At 35.8% G+C, this 18,091-nt stretch overlaps 1 protein-coding gene across 2 annotated transcripts in view; it reads left to right on the top strand.

The window, feature by feature from the left end:
- cdh8 (cadherin 8) overlaps window positions 1-18,091 on the top strand; it is a 264,233-nt gene that overhangs the window by 237,112 nt on the left and 9,030 nt on the right. For both annotated transcript variants that reach the window (XM_066713716.1, XM_066713715.1), the window contains 5 exons: window positions 2,697-2,816; window positions 5,017-5,184; window positions 6,510-6,697; window positions 10,017-10,270; window positions 17,757-17,893. In XM_066713716.1, the coding sequence (XP_066569813.1) occupies window positions 2,697-2,816; window positions 5,017-5,184; window positions 6,510-6,697; window positions 10,017-10,270; window positions 17,757-17,893 (867 nt within the window). The remainder of the gene's footprint in view (window positions 1-2,696; window positions 2,817-5,016; window positions 5,185-6,509; window positions 6,698-10,016; window positions 10,271-17,756; window positions 17,894-18,091) is intronic.

Genomic DNA, 18,091 nt, shown 5'->3' with positions numbered 1-18,091 from the left:
ATGGTGAACAACCAGGGGTTTGGGTTCTTCATTTTAAATGAGATCGCTGCTGGTCATGTTATATGTTGTTATGGAATGTGGGTACTGGTTTAGATCAAAGTGTGGTTGTATTCAATGAGTTAAACAGGTTTGTGTTAGCTTTGTATTGACACCCCACTGTTACTAGAGCATTGACACTAGTCTTTTCCCAACTAGTGGGCAAACAACTAATACTGCAACACAGACCTTGGTGGTAAAGATCCAACAAGTAGGCAGTCTCTGATGCTTTTGTAGCCTTGGTCTTCAGGTTAGAAAGAGCCTTCTGTTCCCACATTATCCCTAGATATTGACATGTAAGTAATAAGACATGTTAGGGTGTGAATCATACATTTCCAACACACAGCTAGGAGGCATAGTGTGGTCCCATGCTTCATGCTCCTAACCATGCATTGGAAATGTCTAATACATACCCCACAGTGCCTTATAGCATCAGCTACGAAACAGGAGGATGTTCAATAGGGGGGTTTCAGGGAGAAATAGATATCTGAGGAAGGAAATACATTTGTTGCAAAAAAAGTGTAAGAAACAGGAAAATCTGAATCTGTATAATGTACTATCAGTGGTTTTGAAAAGTTATGTATATCTTCTCTATTTGGATATCTGTGTCAGTATTATAACATTATTACCCTTGTTTTGAATTTCGAAGTTTTGAAGAGGATCTTGATCCAGGCCAAGTTAAACATAGATCCTTGTTACAGAAATGAAAGAGTGGAAGCCCTATCTCAAACTGGATGCAATGTCTATTTACATGTATTATATAGATGTTGAAACTGATGCAGACGCATATGAAGATTAAAGGCCACCAGTGTATAATATTGTTGGCTGTTTCATAGAACAGGAGGCTCAGAAATAATGGTTTGACATTACCTATGAATCTGTCTTGAGAATTGTGTTGTGCTCATAAATATAGCATCTAAAGCTTTTGCTCAAGGTGGCCTGATAAAAAAGTTTGAAAATCTGTGCAATGAATGAGTTCTGCTTTTGTAAAAGAGATGCAGTTTAGGTGAAAAAATATGTATTGATCTTTTACTTTACAAACAAACAGCTGAAAATAGCTGCCCTGTTTTACAGAGGCTTCTGAAAGAAAATGTAGCAGTGAAAAAACACAACCTCTTACCTGAGAAACTAGTTATGAGTTTAATAATTAAACTTTTGATTAAAATACCTAGATCAATACTGGATGTAATAACTGCTTAACCAGAGGGGTAACATTCTTAGATGTATCTTCAGTGGTTCGGGAATTTGCTACTTATGAAACTGAATGGGTAATTTTCAAGGGTGAATCTTGTTAAAAATGCAATATTGGTACCTGCTCTTTCACATTGTTGTAAAATTATTTAAACACAGAGGAAGTTCTATTTATAAATGAATTTGTTTGTAAAATGCTAAGTCACAATAACTCTATATAGTGAAAAGCTCAGAATCTGCTATCTCACAGCTAATAGAGAAGGTAAAACAAAGAGGGAATCATTGTCCTGTGCTATGTGAAAGGTGTCTCAGAGCATTATGAGCTTTATATGTTGAATAATTATTATTAAATGAAAATAAATCTATGATGGTGATTTGTGCAAGTGTGCAGCATCTTAAAGAATAAGCAAATATAAAATAAGCTAATAATTATCTGCTTACAAAAAAGTGTGTCTAATCTTTAATGCAATGTTAAGGGGTAATATTTTGCTCTAAAAGTTCAAAAGAGTTACCCCTCTAGAGAAAGTGTGATAAAAAAGAAACAGTTCATGTAGAAAATAAATTCAGCTGTCTTTGAAAGAAAAAAATGAATTGTAATTATCACCCAAAGTCCTTGCTTTTTATTTCCCACTGAGGTTTGAAGGATTAGTGTATTGAAATCTTGACAAGCAGAGAAACTGAGTTGTGAAATGTATTATGTGAACTATAATTTTGTGTCATTTCTTTATGTCGTGAAAAGGAAACATATTATTATATGATGGGTAGTAATAAAACACAAAAGCAAACAAAAAAGAAGGTAGTAAAAACTTCAGAACACAGACACCCAGTAATACTGATTACAGAAATAGCTGACAATTGTGCTGTGGTATATATATATATATATATAAAGTATAGAATCTGCAGCACAAGCAGCTCTTTTCTCTGTCCTCCATGTCTCCAAGTAGTGTGGGAACATGTTTAATGAATTGAGTGCAAATAAGGGATGTGGTTCATAATGGGAGATGTTACACCTGTCTCAGCATGCTTGGTACACGATTGGAAACCTGCATTATGGATTTGGTTTTGTCATCCTTGACAAACTGGTCCAAGGTATGAGAATTAAAATAAGAACATAATCCTAATTATGGTATTGCAACCCTTTTAACAATCACTATTATAAGGATTCCATCAGGGTAAAATATTAGAGAAGAAAATACTCATAAAAGCATTGGTCAATGCCAAAAAATGGCTTACATATATTTATACATTGAGACATATTTTTTTAGGATTCCTCACTTTGTCAGTATAATCAAAATAGGGAGATACTGTGCAGAAATGGCCCTTTCAGCTTTTGCAAGGACTACTTCAGACCCGCAAATACAATATACAGCTCGTTTCTCTTTCATTACTGTTCAAAGCCTGTGTATAATAACAGTCTTTTGGGATATATTTGATGTTTTGTTTTGTTTTTCCTTATCTTTCATCTTTAGGTACTTCGGTCACAACAGTAACAGCCACAGATGCAGATGACCCTGTGTATGGAAACAGTGCCAAGCTGGTCTACAGCATTGTAGAAGGACAGCCCTACTTCTCCATTGATCCACACACTGGTGAGTCAGTGCACCTGGGAAGAAGTCCTAGGCACTTGATGGATTGAAATTTTCATGGAAAATGCATATCTCCATGGCTTATTATGTAATGATTTTAAATAATTATATTATTTTCATTAATACTTTAACCATTTCAAGACAAAAACTATTTCAGTACCTAGCTTAACAATAGAGAATACATTCACACCAGCGGAATATAACTATTACTATAAATATTACTACAAGGTATGTCATGTTCAGAGTGTTTATCTATGTTGTTTTACTAGTTGGAAATATATCTGATGTATTTGTTACATTTTTATTAAGTATATGATACTAAATATTTAAATTTAAACATATCGTGAGCTATCTTTGAGTCCATCAAGTACCAATAAATAACAGCTTTCACGTGCACCAGCTCAAATTTTATGTCAAACCTGAAATAGAATCAACATCGTTCCATAGAGTATATGTTTGACCAAATAGTATTTTGTAAACAGATTAATAAGAATATTCTGTTTCAATGGACAGGGTATCTCTATGCATCAAGTATAGTTGACCTCAAATTTAAGACAGGCTTATTTTGTGCATAGCTCTGCTGCTATCTGTGTGTATGTAAGCCACATCGTTAAATAATGGTGAAATTACATTAATAAGCAATGAGATGGAAATCAAAAGTTTGCATTTCTGAGAACAGAGTAACAAATAGGCTTTTTTTTCTCCCTGCAATTTTATAGTGCAGTAATGTTATAACAAGTATTATACTTGACTACTTTATTTAATGATATAATTGCATTATTTGAAAAACAAAAAGGCAAACACACACACACACACACACACACACACACAAACAAGCAGTGATTTGCAAAATCATGTGCATACCTCTGAACATAATTATTGAATTTATGCAGATGGATCAGTGAAGTGAGCCAGATGTTTTAATGAATGTTAATGAAAAAATAAAGGTAGAGGAAAACAACCCTTAAATGGAAAATGACACCTACAATGCATGTAGAAAAATAATCATATTTAATAATAAATAAACATCATGCTTCAATTCATCACTTGGTTAATGGACAGAGGAAACCTTCCAGAAATTTATGGAAATTAATCTTTTTTTTTTTAATTTAATTTGAATACCTAACTATCCTCTAGGATAAAACAGAACTTATGGAAATCTCCTTAAAAGGGGAAGTCACCCCTGTGCATATTAAACAGCCTTGAAGCCTCGTGGTCTTAAATCTGGTGGATTAGATTTCCCTTGGCATGGTAACGCATGACTTACTGCTCCGATAATTCTGTCCAAATCCACATTCTGCTTTCACTGCAATGAAACTGATTTTGCAAAGCAGGGCTCTGACTGTGTCACCGCAGTGTTGTCTGTGCCCTGTGGATAACACAAGAATGTCTTAGACCTTTGCTTTGCAATTTCCTTACCTGCCATCAACACTAAATAGCTCACCTGTATATTATACACACACCTGTGGAATGTTTTTTGTTTGCTTAGCCTTAGATGTATCTACAGAATGAGCAGGTTCAATCCAAAGTGGGTTATTGTTTTCATTTGTTTTATTGATAAAACGTGCTGCACTTGAAAACAGCAGCAGTGTGACTGAGAAAAAACAATTAAAAAAAAAAAAAAAAATTGTGCCTGATTTTTTTTGAATGGGTTCTCACTCATGTATGTGACTTATTTTCCCATAATGAATGTGGCCAAGTGTAAAAAAGCAGAATATGCATTTCATGTAATCTACTCCATGCCAATTGTGCCTTGATATAGCAGGTTTTATATTTATTCAATGAATCTGCAGGCTTCTTTTTTCACAGAGGATTATCCACATCTGGTAGTGTGCTTCATATTCCTTTCTGTGATACTACAGTCAATAAGCTCCACTATGCATATAATATTTAAGATTATACCCAACAACATAATTTCCATGCTATCAGACTACATACAAATGTCTTTATTCATTGCTGATGATAAACCAACAGAGAGACAATCTGAGTTTGTACTCAGCAATAGGTTACCTAGCAAATAAACACATGCACTCAGATAAGCATCTGAAGTTAGAGAGAAGCAGGTGTTTTTTATCGAAAAATAGTGTTAGTCTATAACACAGTGAAACAAGGTAACATTTTTGTTATGAAATGACTAGCCTGACTTCAAGTAATATCCTACCAAGGCCTGAAAAGTCTGTTGTATTTTTGTATTTATTTTTAGCTGATATCAAAACTGCCCTACCTGGTATGGACCGGGAAGCCAGAGAGCAGTACCTTGTTGTCATCCAAGCAAAAGACATGGGAGGTCACATGGGAGGCTTGTCAGGGACTACAACAGTCACAATCACTCTGACAGATATCAACGATAACCCACCTAAATTCTCGCAAAGTAAGTAAGAATCTGTTTGTTTGTCTCCCTTATGCGTAACTATACAACAGCAGTGATACAGAGCAACTATAATGAAATGCAAACTAAAGTATGCTGCTTTTAATACTTTCATAATTCAGTATGCATGGTTTTTGAATTCAAGCCAAATAATGTTGTATATTTAATAATTGTTAAAAACATAATTTGTTGCGATTATGTATGTATGTATGTATGTATGTATTTATTTATGGCAGATGCCCTTATCCAGGGCAACTTACTGTTTACACAAGCATTATACAAGTACAATAATACAGTTCAATACAAAATTAAAATTGTGCATTAATACAAAGTACAATTTAAAAATGCAGAAATACATTTCAGCATACAAATCATACATCCTAGTACAGAGGTAACAAGTGCAGGCACATGTAGTTAAGTCCTAGTTATGTGCTGAAGGGAGGGGGCATAGGATGAATCTCAGTAAAACAACAGGAGAGCTAAGAATGTATAAGTAAGCAGGAGGATAATGAAGCATAGTTATATAAAGCGCAAAATCACACAGGAGTGCAGAACAGGTCAGGAGTATAAGCTGCTATTTTGCAAGTACAGTCTGAACAGATGTGTCTGGAGTAATCACCAGAAGGTGGTCAGGGACTGTGCTGTCCTGACCTCAGTGGCAAAGGCTGTTCTACCACTTAGGGGCAAGAGTTGGAAAGGATCGTCTCTGGAGGAAGGGGAACAGAGAAGGGCAGGAGAATAGGAGTGGAGTGTATGTTACTGAGGAACAATCGGAAGGTGCGTGTCCGATGTAGAGATGTTCTGAGAGTAGGATAGAGCAGGATCAAGGGTGACTCCTAAATAGCAGACAGACAGAAAGAGATGTGAGAGGGGATGAGGGAGTCAGAAGAGTGAAAAGACTGAATGATCTGGGTGTCTTCTGCATAGAAATGGTAGGAGAATACATGGGATGTGATGAGAGGGGCCAGAGAGGGGTATAGAGAGACAACAGGAGGGGGCCCAGGACAGTGCCTTGGGGCACACCTGTGAGGAAAGATTGCTGTGTGGACGAAGATCCGCTACAGAGAGATCAAGATGGAACAGGACAGAGGAGAGGGAGGCCACCCAAGCAGAATTTAGGAAGTCAGAGACCGCTAGGAGAGCAGCTTCAGTGGAGTGAACAAGATTGCAGAGGATCAAGGAGTGAATGATGGGATAGAAATGCAGAGCTAATAATGAACAGCCTGCTCAAGGGTTATGGCATGTAGCTGTCCTGGGTTGTTTTCATAACACATTGAAACTCAGCCCAGTTTCTAGGGTGATTATCTTTTTTTCTTTTGGCTCTTCAGGTCTGTATCACTTCTCAATACCAGAGGACCTTGGTGTTGGTCATGTTGGAGGAAGAGTGAAAGCAAATGACCGGGATATTGGAGACAATGCCAAGTCATCATACCGTATTATTGATGGAGATGGAAGAGATGTCTTTGAGATAACTGCAGATCCCCAGACACAGGAAGGAATCCTTCGGCTGAAAAAGGTGCGTCATGTAAAAGTCAAGCATCTCTGTACATTACAAACAGTCTTCCTGCTCTATTAATCTGACAGATAATTAGGAATATTGTCACTACTGGTTTCTTAGTCATCTATCCTTATTGTATGCATGTCACCATAATTCAGAATTATTAAGATTTTGGTGACTTTACAATACAATTTAAAACAATTCATTAATATATATATATATATATATATATATATATATATATATATATTTGTATATATATATATATATATATTTGTATATATTTATATTTATTTAAAATGCATCAAATAGCACAGTAGTAAACAATATTTGTGTAGATTTTATTCTTCTTATATCAATTTAGGAGCCTTAAGGAAAAATCTGAAACATAAAGATGCAAATATTCACCACTTACTTATGATGTGAAAATCTGACGAAACAAAAGTAAACCTTCGCCTACCTCAAGGACATCTTCTGGTATAGGGATTGAGGGCTTTAGCTCAGAATCTCTCAGCTTTAGCCCAATTCTTTTTCATCCAGAATCGTGTCTGTTTAGTCAGCTGCCTGCTCCAGCTGTATAGTTTGGAAGGACTGTTATTTGGCCATGAAACTCATGGTTTGACAACTCTGTTTAGAACTCCACTCTGACTGGCATTGGTTTCAGTGAAAACAGTCATATTCTTGTGGATAACAGGCAATTCACATCAACTTTTTGTTAGGTGTAGTAAAGATCTGACATTCTGCATTGACAGAATAGCAAAATCACTTACATATTATATTTTCTCTTGTACTTTAGTGTATAAGTTAAACAATCTAATATTTATAAAGCACAACAACAGCAATAATAATACTGACATATGAGTAATTATCAATTTTAAGTACACATGGAAAGCAGATTGAAGAATGTGAATTTTTTCACCTTTCCCCAAAATCCAGGTTACCTAAAATCTGTTACCAGTATGCCCTAGAGCACTATGAATCGCATTTTAATAGAGATACACATTTTAACAGTCCTTCTTTGATTCATGCCTGTGTTATTATCAGACGTGTTTTAATTTGTGTTAAGTGAGCATTTCTTGCAAAGCTCCACATGTGTTTGTGACTTGAGATCTTCAAAAGCCCATTGTTGGATCTTGTGTGATATGAAACACAGACTAAATGGAACAATTTGACTGCTGCTCTACCCAATACAACTCCACATACAGCTGTCTAATATAGGGAGCAAATTATTAAAGATCCTTCACAACAAGGTCAGAAATATTGATTAAAATGAGACTGTGGAGGCATGGAGTCGGAAGAGCCTTTGTTGTTGCGGGGTGTAAGCTTTTTATCTTCAAACCCTCAGGCCGATCTCTCGCTGGTGAGTGGGATGTGCAGCTTCCCGTACAAGCCAGCTTGGATCTTTGATGTTCCTAAATATGCTTTATGTTTACATACAGTTCGTATGTTGTATCTCCCAAGGAAATATGGTGTGTATGATACAGGTTCTGGCTGCGAGTGGCTGCAGCATCAGGGGAATTGCGTGGAATAAAATGCATCAGTTTGCACATAGGACATGAGAGCCGGCCACTTCATTTCGCATATATGCAATTGATATAAAAATGAAATTGCAGCACTTTCAGTTCAGGCAGGTCAAGTGCTTTTCATTTTGAACTTTTCTAAACAATGTGTGATGGAACAGAGGCACTTCTATCCAGTTCATGTTTGGTAAAACTAAGTAATATCAGTACATTAAAAGAGTAATGTGATTATTCATTTTTCCCAAAATGTCTAACAGTAGAAATAAATATTTAAATGCCAGCATGGATTCTGAAACAGTGTCATGTAACTAGAGAAAAAGTATAAACTATAGGTACTAGATACTTAAAAACGTATAATATAAAATGTCAGCATTTCTCAAAACCTAAAATGCGGCAAAACTGTTCATGCAAAATTGTTCATGCACAGCAGAATTCTCAGTATTTGAAAACTACTCCTAGTGCTTTCACATATAGAGACCGCATAATCATGGACACACTTATTTTGATTTATTGAAAAAAAATGAATGTCAATAAGACAGTAGTTTAATACAGTAGTTCTCTCTCTGTTGCTGCAGCTATATATAAGTTGAGTATATTTTATATTTTATTTTATTACTGTATTATATAACTGCTGTTATATAATATCCACAAATGGATCCGTGCTTGATGTCCAGCTGTTACTCTGACTCCTTATGTGAGGAGGTTAATAAAATAATATGCATTCTGAACTGCTTCATGGGCTGAGACAGACACTGGAGGGCTTTTCTTCCCTAGTGTCCCAATGCCAGACATGTAGGCTTCAAAGCTCCCTGTTGGTACTGATTCCCAGCTGTGTGCCATTCACAGCTGTGCCTGCTGTCGGCAAGTCTCCAACACTGGCTCTGACCATCGCTTGGAAATGTTACACTTTTTTTGAGTTTTTAAGGAAGTCTAGTGCTTTTCTTATTCCCAAAGCAGCATCTTCCACAAGGGCCCAGTTTAATTCCACTATAAATCTTGGCTGCATTGGGTGGACTGACTTGATGCCGCTACGCTAGTCTAACAAGAGCACCCAGAGGTGATTCAAAACACAGGACTTGGTTAGAGAAAGCTGCAGGTGCATGATACAGCATACTATTGAGATTATTGAACAAGACAAATATGTAATGGAAGAATAGGAACAAAAATACACATAGGAACTAAAAAATGTGCATACTAACCTGCTAAAACAGTGTGCAGTATATTATGAATGCTAGTAACTGATGCTTTGTTTTATATAGAGTTGTTTTAAACAAATATATATATATATATATATATATATATATATATATATATATATATATATATATATATATATATATATAAATAGTTACCTATACTAAAACATAGATAATAATAACTTAAACTATGGGGTTTATAGCTAATAATGTAAACAAGTATGTCTCCAGTACAAAACATTGTGACATTGTGTGTAATTGCTTTCAAGCTTACAACAGATTTCCTATGGTACGATACTATTAGATTAACCTTAGTTACAGCAAAGTCTCGATCCATTACAGGTGTTCTGTGTATGTGCAAATTAATAACACATTGATTGCTTTATATGGGATTTGAACTCTTGCCAATATATTACAGATTTTTTTTTTTTCCTCCTCTCATTTTACTCTTAATTGTTAAATTATCTTTTACATACACTTTAGGACAGGGATGCCATTGCTGCTTTGAAACCTAGCAAAAGCTTAGAAATCCTCGAAACTTTCATCCATCAGCATTAGATTCATTTGTTCTTGCTGCTATGGTCATTAGTGAAAAGCATTCATCTCTGTCACTTCTAACAGCCTCTGGACTTTGAGACCAAAAAATCCTATACGCTGAAGGTGGAGGCAGCCAACATTCGTATCGATCCTCAGTTCAGCAGTGGGGGTCCCTTCAAGGATACAGCGACAGTGAAAATTGCGGTTGAAGATTCGGATGAACCCCCGGTCTTTTCAATGCCTACTTATCTTGTGGAAGTACATGAAAATGCAACTATTAACTCTGTTATTGGCCAGGTGACTGCCCGTGACCCAGATGTTACTGCCAGTCTTGTAAGGTAAGATGTGATGACTAGAAAGACTGCATATTGATTTTTTTTTTTTTTCCCTTTTTGTTTTTTGTTTTTTCATTTTTGTGTGTGTTCATGACAAATTGGCAGGGTTAACTTCTGAAACTGGCAGGGTTAACTTCTGAAACACTTTGTATAACTGTGACTACAGCTGTCTTTGAAGATACTGCATGTGTATCTGTAGCCTAAAGCTGTATGTTAGGGCAAAAAACTCTGCATTCAATAAAGGCTGGACTAATGTTGGACCTTCAAGTACCTAAACTAAGAATTTTTTGCACTGAACGTGATTTGACTGTTTTTAAATGTTCAGTTATTTGTACTTCAAACATCAGATTTTTTTATATATATGGACATCAGCAAAACATTCAGTACTGTGCTTTAGAAGCATACACTGCATGTGACCTGTTCTGAGCAACATTATTCAAAGGCACCTTGAGTATGAGTTAGATATGCAATTTACCTATATCCAGTCCAGCATTTGATTAACTCTCCTGTGACTTGCAATGTTCTAGTAAGACAACATCCAACAAGTACTGTAATTACAAAGTGCATGAAAAAGGTGAAATGCATAACTCATTGGCTCTGTCAGGGCCAGTCTGATTATTTTTGTTATATTTCTCGAATATATATTTTATTTTATTTTTAAGGGTATTTCTTTGCCCCTGCTGAGAAAGATATGTTACTTGAGTTCTCTTCATAGATCACCGATTTGAAATGGGTGCATATGAGGTAAAAAGGCAGTCTTGTGTGACAACCTCTATGTCCAAAGGATATTGATTCAAAATTAGGGTTAACTTTAGTGTGCATTTCACTATGTGCGAAGAATTAAGGTTTTTGATTACCAGGCTGATTTTAGTCAGTGTACAGTACATTTTCACAAGAGGTGATTCAATAAAACTTCATGCTTTTTTGGACTCTCAAGAATTTTGTACATTATGATTTACTGATCCGTATTGCCATTGCCAGATGAAATTTGTATTTTCGTTCACAATTTTCTTTTTGTCACTCAGGCACAGAAACTGTGCATTAGTGTTGAAGGAGAGAGAAGCTTTTTTGATATAATGTTCTTAGTATTTCTAAGGTAGACAAGACAGATTCTCAAAAGAGTTGACCTTTTATTTCCAGAAATTGTTTTTTTCATATCCAATTAATCTAATGCTGTTTGAGAAAATGACATTTTGGGAGTCTCTTAAAAATACAATAACTTTTTCAAATTAATTAAACCTAGACCAAATTAAAATGTTGACCCACCTGTAAATTGCAAATTACAAAGTTGTACCCCATCGCATTTTGATTTATAAATATTAGAATATTAGAATTACATACCAAAGAATTGTGTTGTTAAAACGTCTGGGATTTTTTATTTAAAAATACATTCAATAATTATTCATACAGCACAGTTTTTTGGTTGTTGTTGCTGTTCTATTTTATTTTTCATTCATATTACCATTATGAGGATGAATATAATGATTATGTAATAAGGATGAATATAATGATTATTAATATTTTTTACTGAAGTGTTTATCGTGACAGAAAACTGATTTGATGTTAAAATAGACGACGTACATCTTTGTACAGAAGGTTTTGGCACTGCCGGTGACAGTTATAGTTAAGAAATATTGTATGATAAAAAGAACAGCAAGAACAAGGACAACTTCTACAGATGTAAAGCTATATCTTTGCATCACTATTGTGAATTATAGAGCTTAGAAAATGCAATTGTTTTGTAACACCATTAAAAAAACGTGCATATTGTTTGCTTATTAGTAATTTTTCACGCTTTTGTAAATGCAACATATGTATTTTTTGACAATAAAGACAGCTGTAAGATGTATTTTTATGTAGGAACGACATTTTGAGCGAGAAAAAAACAGCAGTACTTCGAACAGATTCTCTGCAGCAAAGTGGTTAATGTCACATTACTTCCCATATCTGCCAAATGAAATGATAGCATCCAACAAAATAGCTGAATAGGTTACAGAACACCATGTCTTTGAAGCTAATGGCTCTGATATGGCTTGACATTTTCTTGCTATTTTGTGTGGTTTGCCAATACAGATAAATTGTCCAACTATGCTTAGAAGATCCTGTTCCATTTAGTTAGAGGAAGTTTATTAGAGATCCCTGAGGGCAATTACCATATGCAGTGTTAACAGATACAGAACATGACACACAAGTTTTATGCCTCCGTATCAAACATGGCATTACCCACATTAGAAATTTGGAAACAACTTTAATTAAAAACTGTGGCATTTAAAGTGTCCATTAAAATATTCTCTTTAATGCATTTTAATGAGTCTAGATAGTAATCTGATTCAGGGTTTATCTATTTTTATTAAAGGTTTGAAAGACGATTTGTTTACATAAGATGGTACAAATATTAACTGAAATGGCAGCTATTTGTTGCTTGGGTTAATTAAGTTTATTATTATCCTTTCCTTACAAAGTATTTATGTGGTACTTCTTGCTTTCATAAAGTGTGTAAAATAATAGGTCCTATTCAAAGCATTCCACTCACATAAAAAAAGAACAAACAAAATGTGTATCAATAAAAGCATTACCATGGTTTCAATACCTTTTTCATGCATACTTTGGTCTCTACATACTACCCATGCCATTTCTACAGAACACAAGGAACATTAGACTGCTATGAGTCACTCTTTGGGGATTTCAACTCTTTTTTATTTACGCTGCCAAGAACCAAAAAAGGCCAAAGTTAACCGGTTTGTTGTAAAGCACTTGGAGGCATTGCCTTGAGCTGCAGTGCTGAGATCTCAGGTGTTTCACTGACTTTCTTACCATACATCCTATTCTCACTTCAGCCATTGATTCAGTGTATGACCTTGGGATATTGCCTTCCTTTTACTTGTCTCTCCTCGAGGAAAACAAGTTCAGGTATTCTCAGTCTCCTAAATTGCAGCCCATTCTTCTATGGTCAGTTAATACAAGCATCGTGGACATGTTTCAGTTCTGTAAAGGGGTGGGAGCTGCCTGATGCAGGCATATGTTAGCTGAAGGTTATGAGACAAAGATGCACTTTAACCACCTTTTTAATGCCGCTGTGTAGTGCAGTGCAGTGCAGGCAGAGAAGTGCTGTTCAACAGTGGAACCCATCTTGAAATCTGCTCTGAAATATAAGTGGCATATTAGTAGATGGCTTTATTTAAAAAAAAAAAAAAAATAAAAAAAAATGTATCACTAATCCTATATAGTGGCACAGTCAGATTGATATTGGTGTAAGCTGTGGTACTGGTGACTAAATACAAATCATGCTGAAGACAGCTTAGCTTGAAATTGCTCTTGTAACACAACATCTACATTTACTCCTCAAAGGAATTAAAACAACAACAAAAACAAAAAATGGATATGAAATGCCAACTTGAAACTGCTTTAGTTATAAAGCCTTTGATGCCAGGACAACAAAATCTTAGTGTGCTCTCACTGGAGTAAGCAGGTCAAGGTTTGCTGAACACCTTTGGGATGTAGATCAAAGGCAGGTATGTTTCTCAAAACAATGTATCTATTTCACGCAGCAGGAGATTAAAAAAAAATCACAAGTAATAAAACTGACCCATTATTCTTCTTAATTGAAGGAGCTGTAATGTTTTGCTTTTTATCAAAGCCCCGGTTTGGCTGTTCAGAATTGTGTGATAAAGAAACAGCAGGACAGCATATTCCCCAGCAAGTCCTAACCTCGTTTAGCTGATTGTTCCAGTCAATAAACAGATAATCATGCTTTTTGAATAAAGATGCTATGGTGTGTGCATGTCCAATATAGCTGAAAACCTGCAAAGTGCTGCCATTTCTAGAATGAATATATGAATGCTTTGAATATATATTTTTTAACTTCCTTTCTTGTTATATTGAAGAAGTCGATAACCTTACAGTACTGTTGCTTCACATCATGATGTTATACAATTTCAGTTTTGAAAATATGAAAACTGCAGAATTCAAACAAAGATCATTCCAATCCTCTGAAGGGCATTTATGAACTGCTTAGCATGTCTTGAAGGTCACTGGTGTGCCCCTGCTCATGTGCCCATGCATCACAAAGAGTGAAAGAGTAAAAGCAATCCTGGTCTTGTCAGATCACCTGGTCAATCACCAGTCACAAAAGCCAATGTGAAAGCTACACTTAATCTATCCCTGACAAACGTGTCATGGTAAACCCACTTCTCGCCTCCCTCTAAAGACTCTGTGCCAGGAATGGGCTGCAAGGGGAGAGGATTTTCTGCACACGCTCGTTAACCAGGTTGCAAAAACCAACGGGCTGTGGGCACTGCAAAGTATTAACCCCATTCATAGTTCGCTCTTCTCACGTAAAGTTCCAGAATTATCAGGTTTCTTGTTTCTTTCAAACCTGGGTGCCTTTTTTTATTTGTGGCATGTCTTTGTTTTAGTTCTTTTGTTTGTTTGTTTGTTTCTTTTGTTTTTTGGCCATTTCATCTTCACTGTGAACAATTTCAATAGCTTTTCGGTGTCCTTCGTTCATCAGAAGGCCAGGTTTCAATGTGTCTGGGCAACAGAAAGACTTGTCTATCCCAGGAGTTAGTTTTTGAAGTCTTTGTGCTTTTTTTATTTGTTTTGTTTTATTTCCAGCAAGAGCAATCATCTATTCCCTAGAAAAAAACATCATCAACAAAGCCAAATGGCTGTAAGCTGCCGAATCTATTTTTATCAGAAAGCTTTACAACTGAGGCTTTTTAATTTGTGTGTGTTTTTGGAAATGTATAATTTATATATCATGTAAACTTAAAGAAAGGCACTAAGAACTAGGGTGGTAATGATTTCCTATTTAATTATATTTAACATTAAATTATTATTTTATTATCCATACTATGAAACACAGATTTAACTATATACAGTGAGGGAAAAAAGTATTTGATCCCCTGCTGATTTTGTAGGTTTGCCCACTGACAAAGAAATGATCAGTCTATAATTTTAATGGTAGGTGTATTTTAACAGTGAGAGACAGAATAACAAAAAAAAAATCCAGAAAAACGCATTTCAAAAAAGTTATAAATTGATTTGCATGTTAATGAGGGAAATAAGTATTTGACCCCTTCGACTTAGTACTTGGTGGCAAAACCCTTGTTGGCAATCACAGAGGTCAGACGTTTCTTGTAGTTGGCCACCAGGTTTGCACACATCTCAGGAGGGATTTTGTCCCACTCCTCTTTGCAGATCCTCTCCAAGTCATTAAGGTTTCGAGGCTGACGTTTGGCAACTCGAACCTTCAGCTCCCTCCACAGATTTTCTATGGGATTAAGGTCTGGAGACTGGCTAGGCCACTCCAGGACCTTAATGTGCTTCTTCTTGAGCCACTCCTTTGTTGCCTTGGCTGTGTGTTTTGGGTCATTGTCATGCTGGAATACCCATCCACGACCCATTTTCAATGCCCTGACTGAGGGAAGGAGGTTCTCACCCAAGATTTGACGGTACATGGCCCCGTCCATCGTCCCTTTGATGCGGTGCAGTTGTCCTGTCCCCTTAGCAGAAACCCCCCCCCGAAGCATAATGTTTTCCACCTCCATGTTTGACGGTGGGGATGGTGTTCTTGGGGTCATTCCTCCTCCTCCAAACACGGCGAGTTGAGTTGATCCCAAAGAGCTCGATTTTGGTCTCATCTGACCACAACACTTTCACCCAGTTCTCCCCTGAATCATTCAGATGTTCATTGGCAAACTTCAGACGGGCCTGTACATGTGCTTTCTTGAGCAGAGGGACCTTGCGGGCGCTGCAGGATTTCAGTCCTTCATGGCGTAGTGTGTAACCAATTGTTTTCTTGGTGACTATGGTCCCAGCTGCCTTGAGATCATTAACAAGATCCTCACGTGTAGTTCTGGGCTGATTCCTCACCGTTCTCATGATCATTGAATCTCCACGAGGTGAGATCTTCCATGGAGCCCCAGACCGAGGGAGACTGACAGTTATTTTGTGTTTCTTCCATTTGCGAATAATCGCACCAACTGTTGTCACCTTCTCACCAAGCTGCTTGGCGATGGTCTTGTAGCCCATTCCAGCCTTGTGTAGGTCTACAATCTTGTCCCTGACATCCTTGGACAGCTCTTTGGTCTTGGCTATGGTGGATAGTTTGGAATCTGATTGATTGATCGATTGCGTCTGTGGACAGGTGTCTTTTATACAGGTAATGAGCTGAGATTAGGAGCACTCCCTTTAAGAGAGTGCTCCTAATCTCAGCTCATTACCTGTATAAAAGACACCTGGGAGCCAGAAATCTTGCTGATTGATAGGGGATCAAATACTTATTCCCTCATTAACATGCAAATCAATTTATAACTTTTTTGAAATGCGTTTTTCTGGATTTGTTTGTTGTTATTCTGTCTCTCACTGTTAAAATACACCTACCATTAAAATTATAGACTGATCATTTCTTTGTCAGTGGGCAAACATACAAAATCAGCAGGGGATCAAATACTTTTTCCCTCACTGTATGGAGAAGCCCTGCCAAGTTTATTTTTGTTGTTATCTTTGTTGTTATGCAGTTGGTATGAATACAGATTATATATATATATATATATATATATATATATATATATATATATATATATATATATATCACCCAAGCATTTTAACTATATTTGTTTCATCTTTATTTATTTTTTTAGATTAAATTATCATTCATTGTTAAAAATAAAATAAAAAATCTCACTAAACTTTTTGCATGTTATGGTTGCAAAATGTAAATTCTAATGTAATGCTTATAATAAGCCCCCATGCTGTTAGAACTGTACCTAATGTTCATGATTTCTCATGAGGTTTAGTTATAATTCAGAATACCCCCCCACCCCATGGAATACTTAATAGTTATTTGAATAACTCTATTTTTATTCCCTTGCATGTTTTTGATACCTGCAAGGGAAAGAATGGATAAAAAAGCTCTTGAGTGGCACATGGCAGAATTTTTGGGTTAATTTCAAATCACAAAACTAAACTGTCAAGTCTGACTTGAATCCACTCATTTTCTTAGAAAATACTCCCAGGTGGTTTTCTGCTGTCTAGTGATGGCTGTATGTACATCTGTAGAAAAACATTATGCAGTTTCTGCAATTTTCTCATTAATTTATATATATATATATATACACAAATTAATAATTACAATTTTAAAAATATTTAATAATGCATTTTTTAGTTTTCTTGCAAAAAATCTAAATTGATCAATCAGATGAAAAGGACTATGATAGAGAGAGAGAGAGAGATAGTAAGGTATTATTTAAAAAAATGAGATTACATATGACATTGAATAATTGCCATTTTAAAAGATAGGACGTTACCTAGGTGTTGTAAAAAGACTCAACAAGTCCCTGATGTACAACATGTTTAAATATATATATAGAGAGAGAGAGCAGGAGAGAGTGATAGTATCCACATGTGTTAATTGTATGGACTTTTTGAAAATAACTAGTTTTGGACTACATGATCCTTAATCATGATTCATGAAATATCATTTTAGGTATTTGATTGATCGCCACACAGACCTTGAGAGGCAATTCAATATTAACGTTGATGATGGGAAGATAACACTAGCAAAACCACTTGATAGAGAGACAGATACATGGCACAACATCACTGTGACAGCCACTGAAATCAGTAAGTATGAATTTATTTTAAAGTTCACTACGTGTTTCTTTTTTTATATAATTTGTGTTGTTTTTATTTGTTTGATTTCATGATGATGATTATGAAGATTTTAGCAGAACTGGTTTGTTGTCCATTAGAATAATCATTTTATATTCAGGAAGTGAACAGAGAAAATTTAAAGCAAACCTGCAATCCTCACCATTATGA

The sequence above is a fragment of the Amia ocellicauda genome, chromosome 9 (genome assembly GCF_036373705.1).
Source record: "Amia ocellicauda isolate fAmiCal2 chromosome 9, fAmiCal2.hap1, whole genome shotgun sequence".
Taxonomy (NCBI): Eukaryota; Metazoa; Chordata; class Actinopteri; order Amiiformes; family Amiidae; genus Amia; species Amia ocellicauda.
Note: the sequence above shows the minus strand (reverse complement) of the source record. Positions and strands in the feature narration are given on the sequence as shown.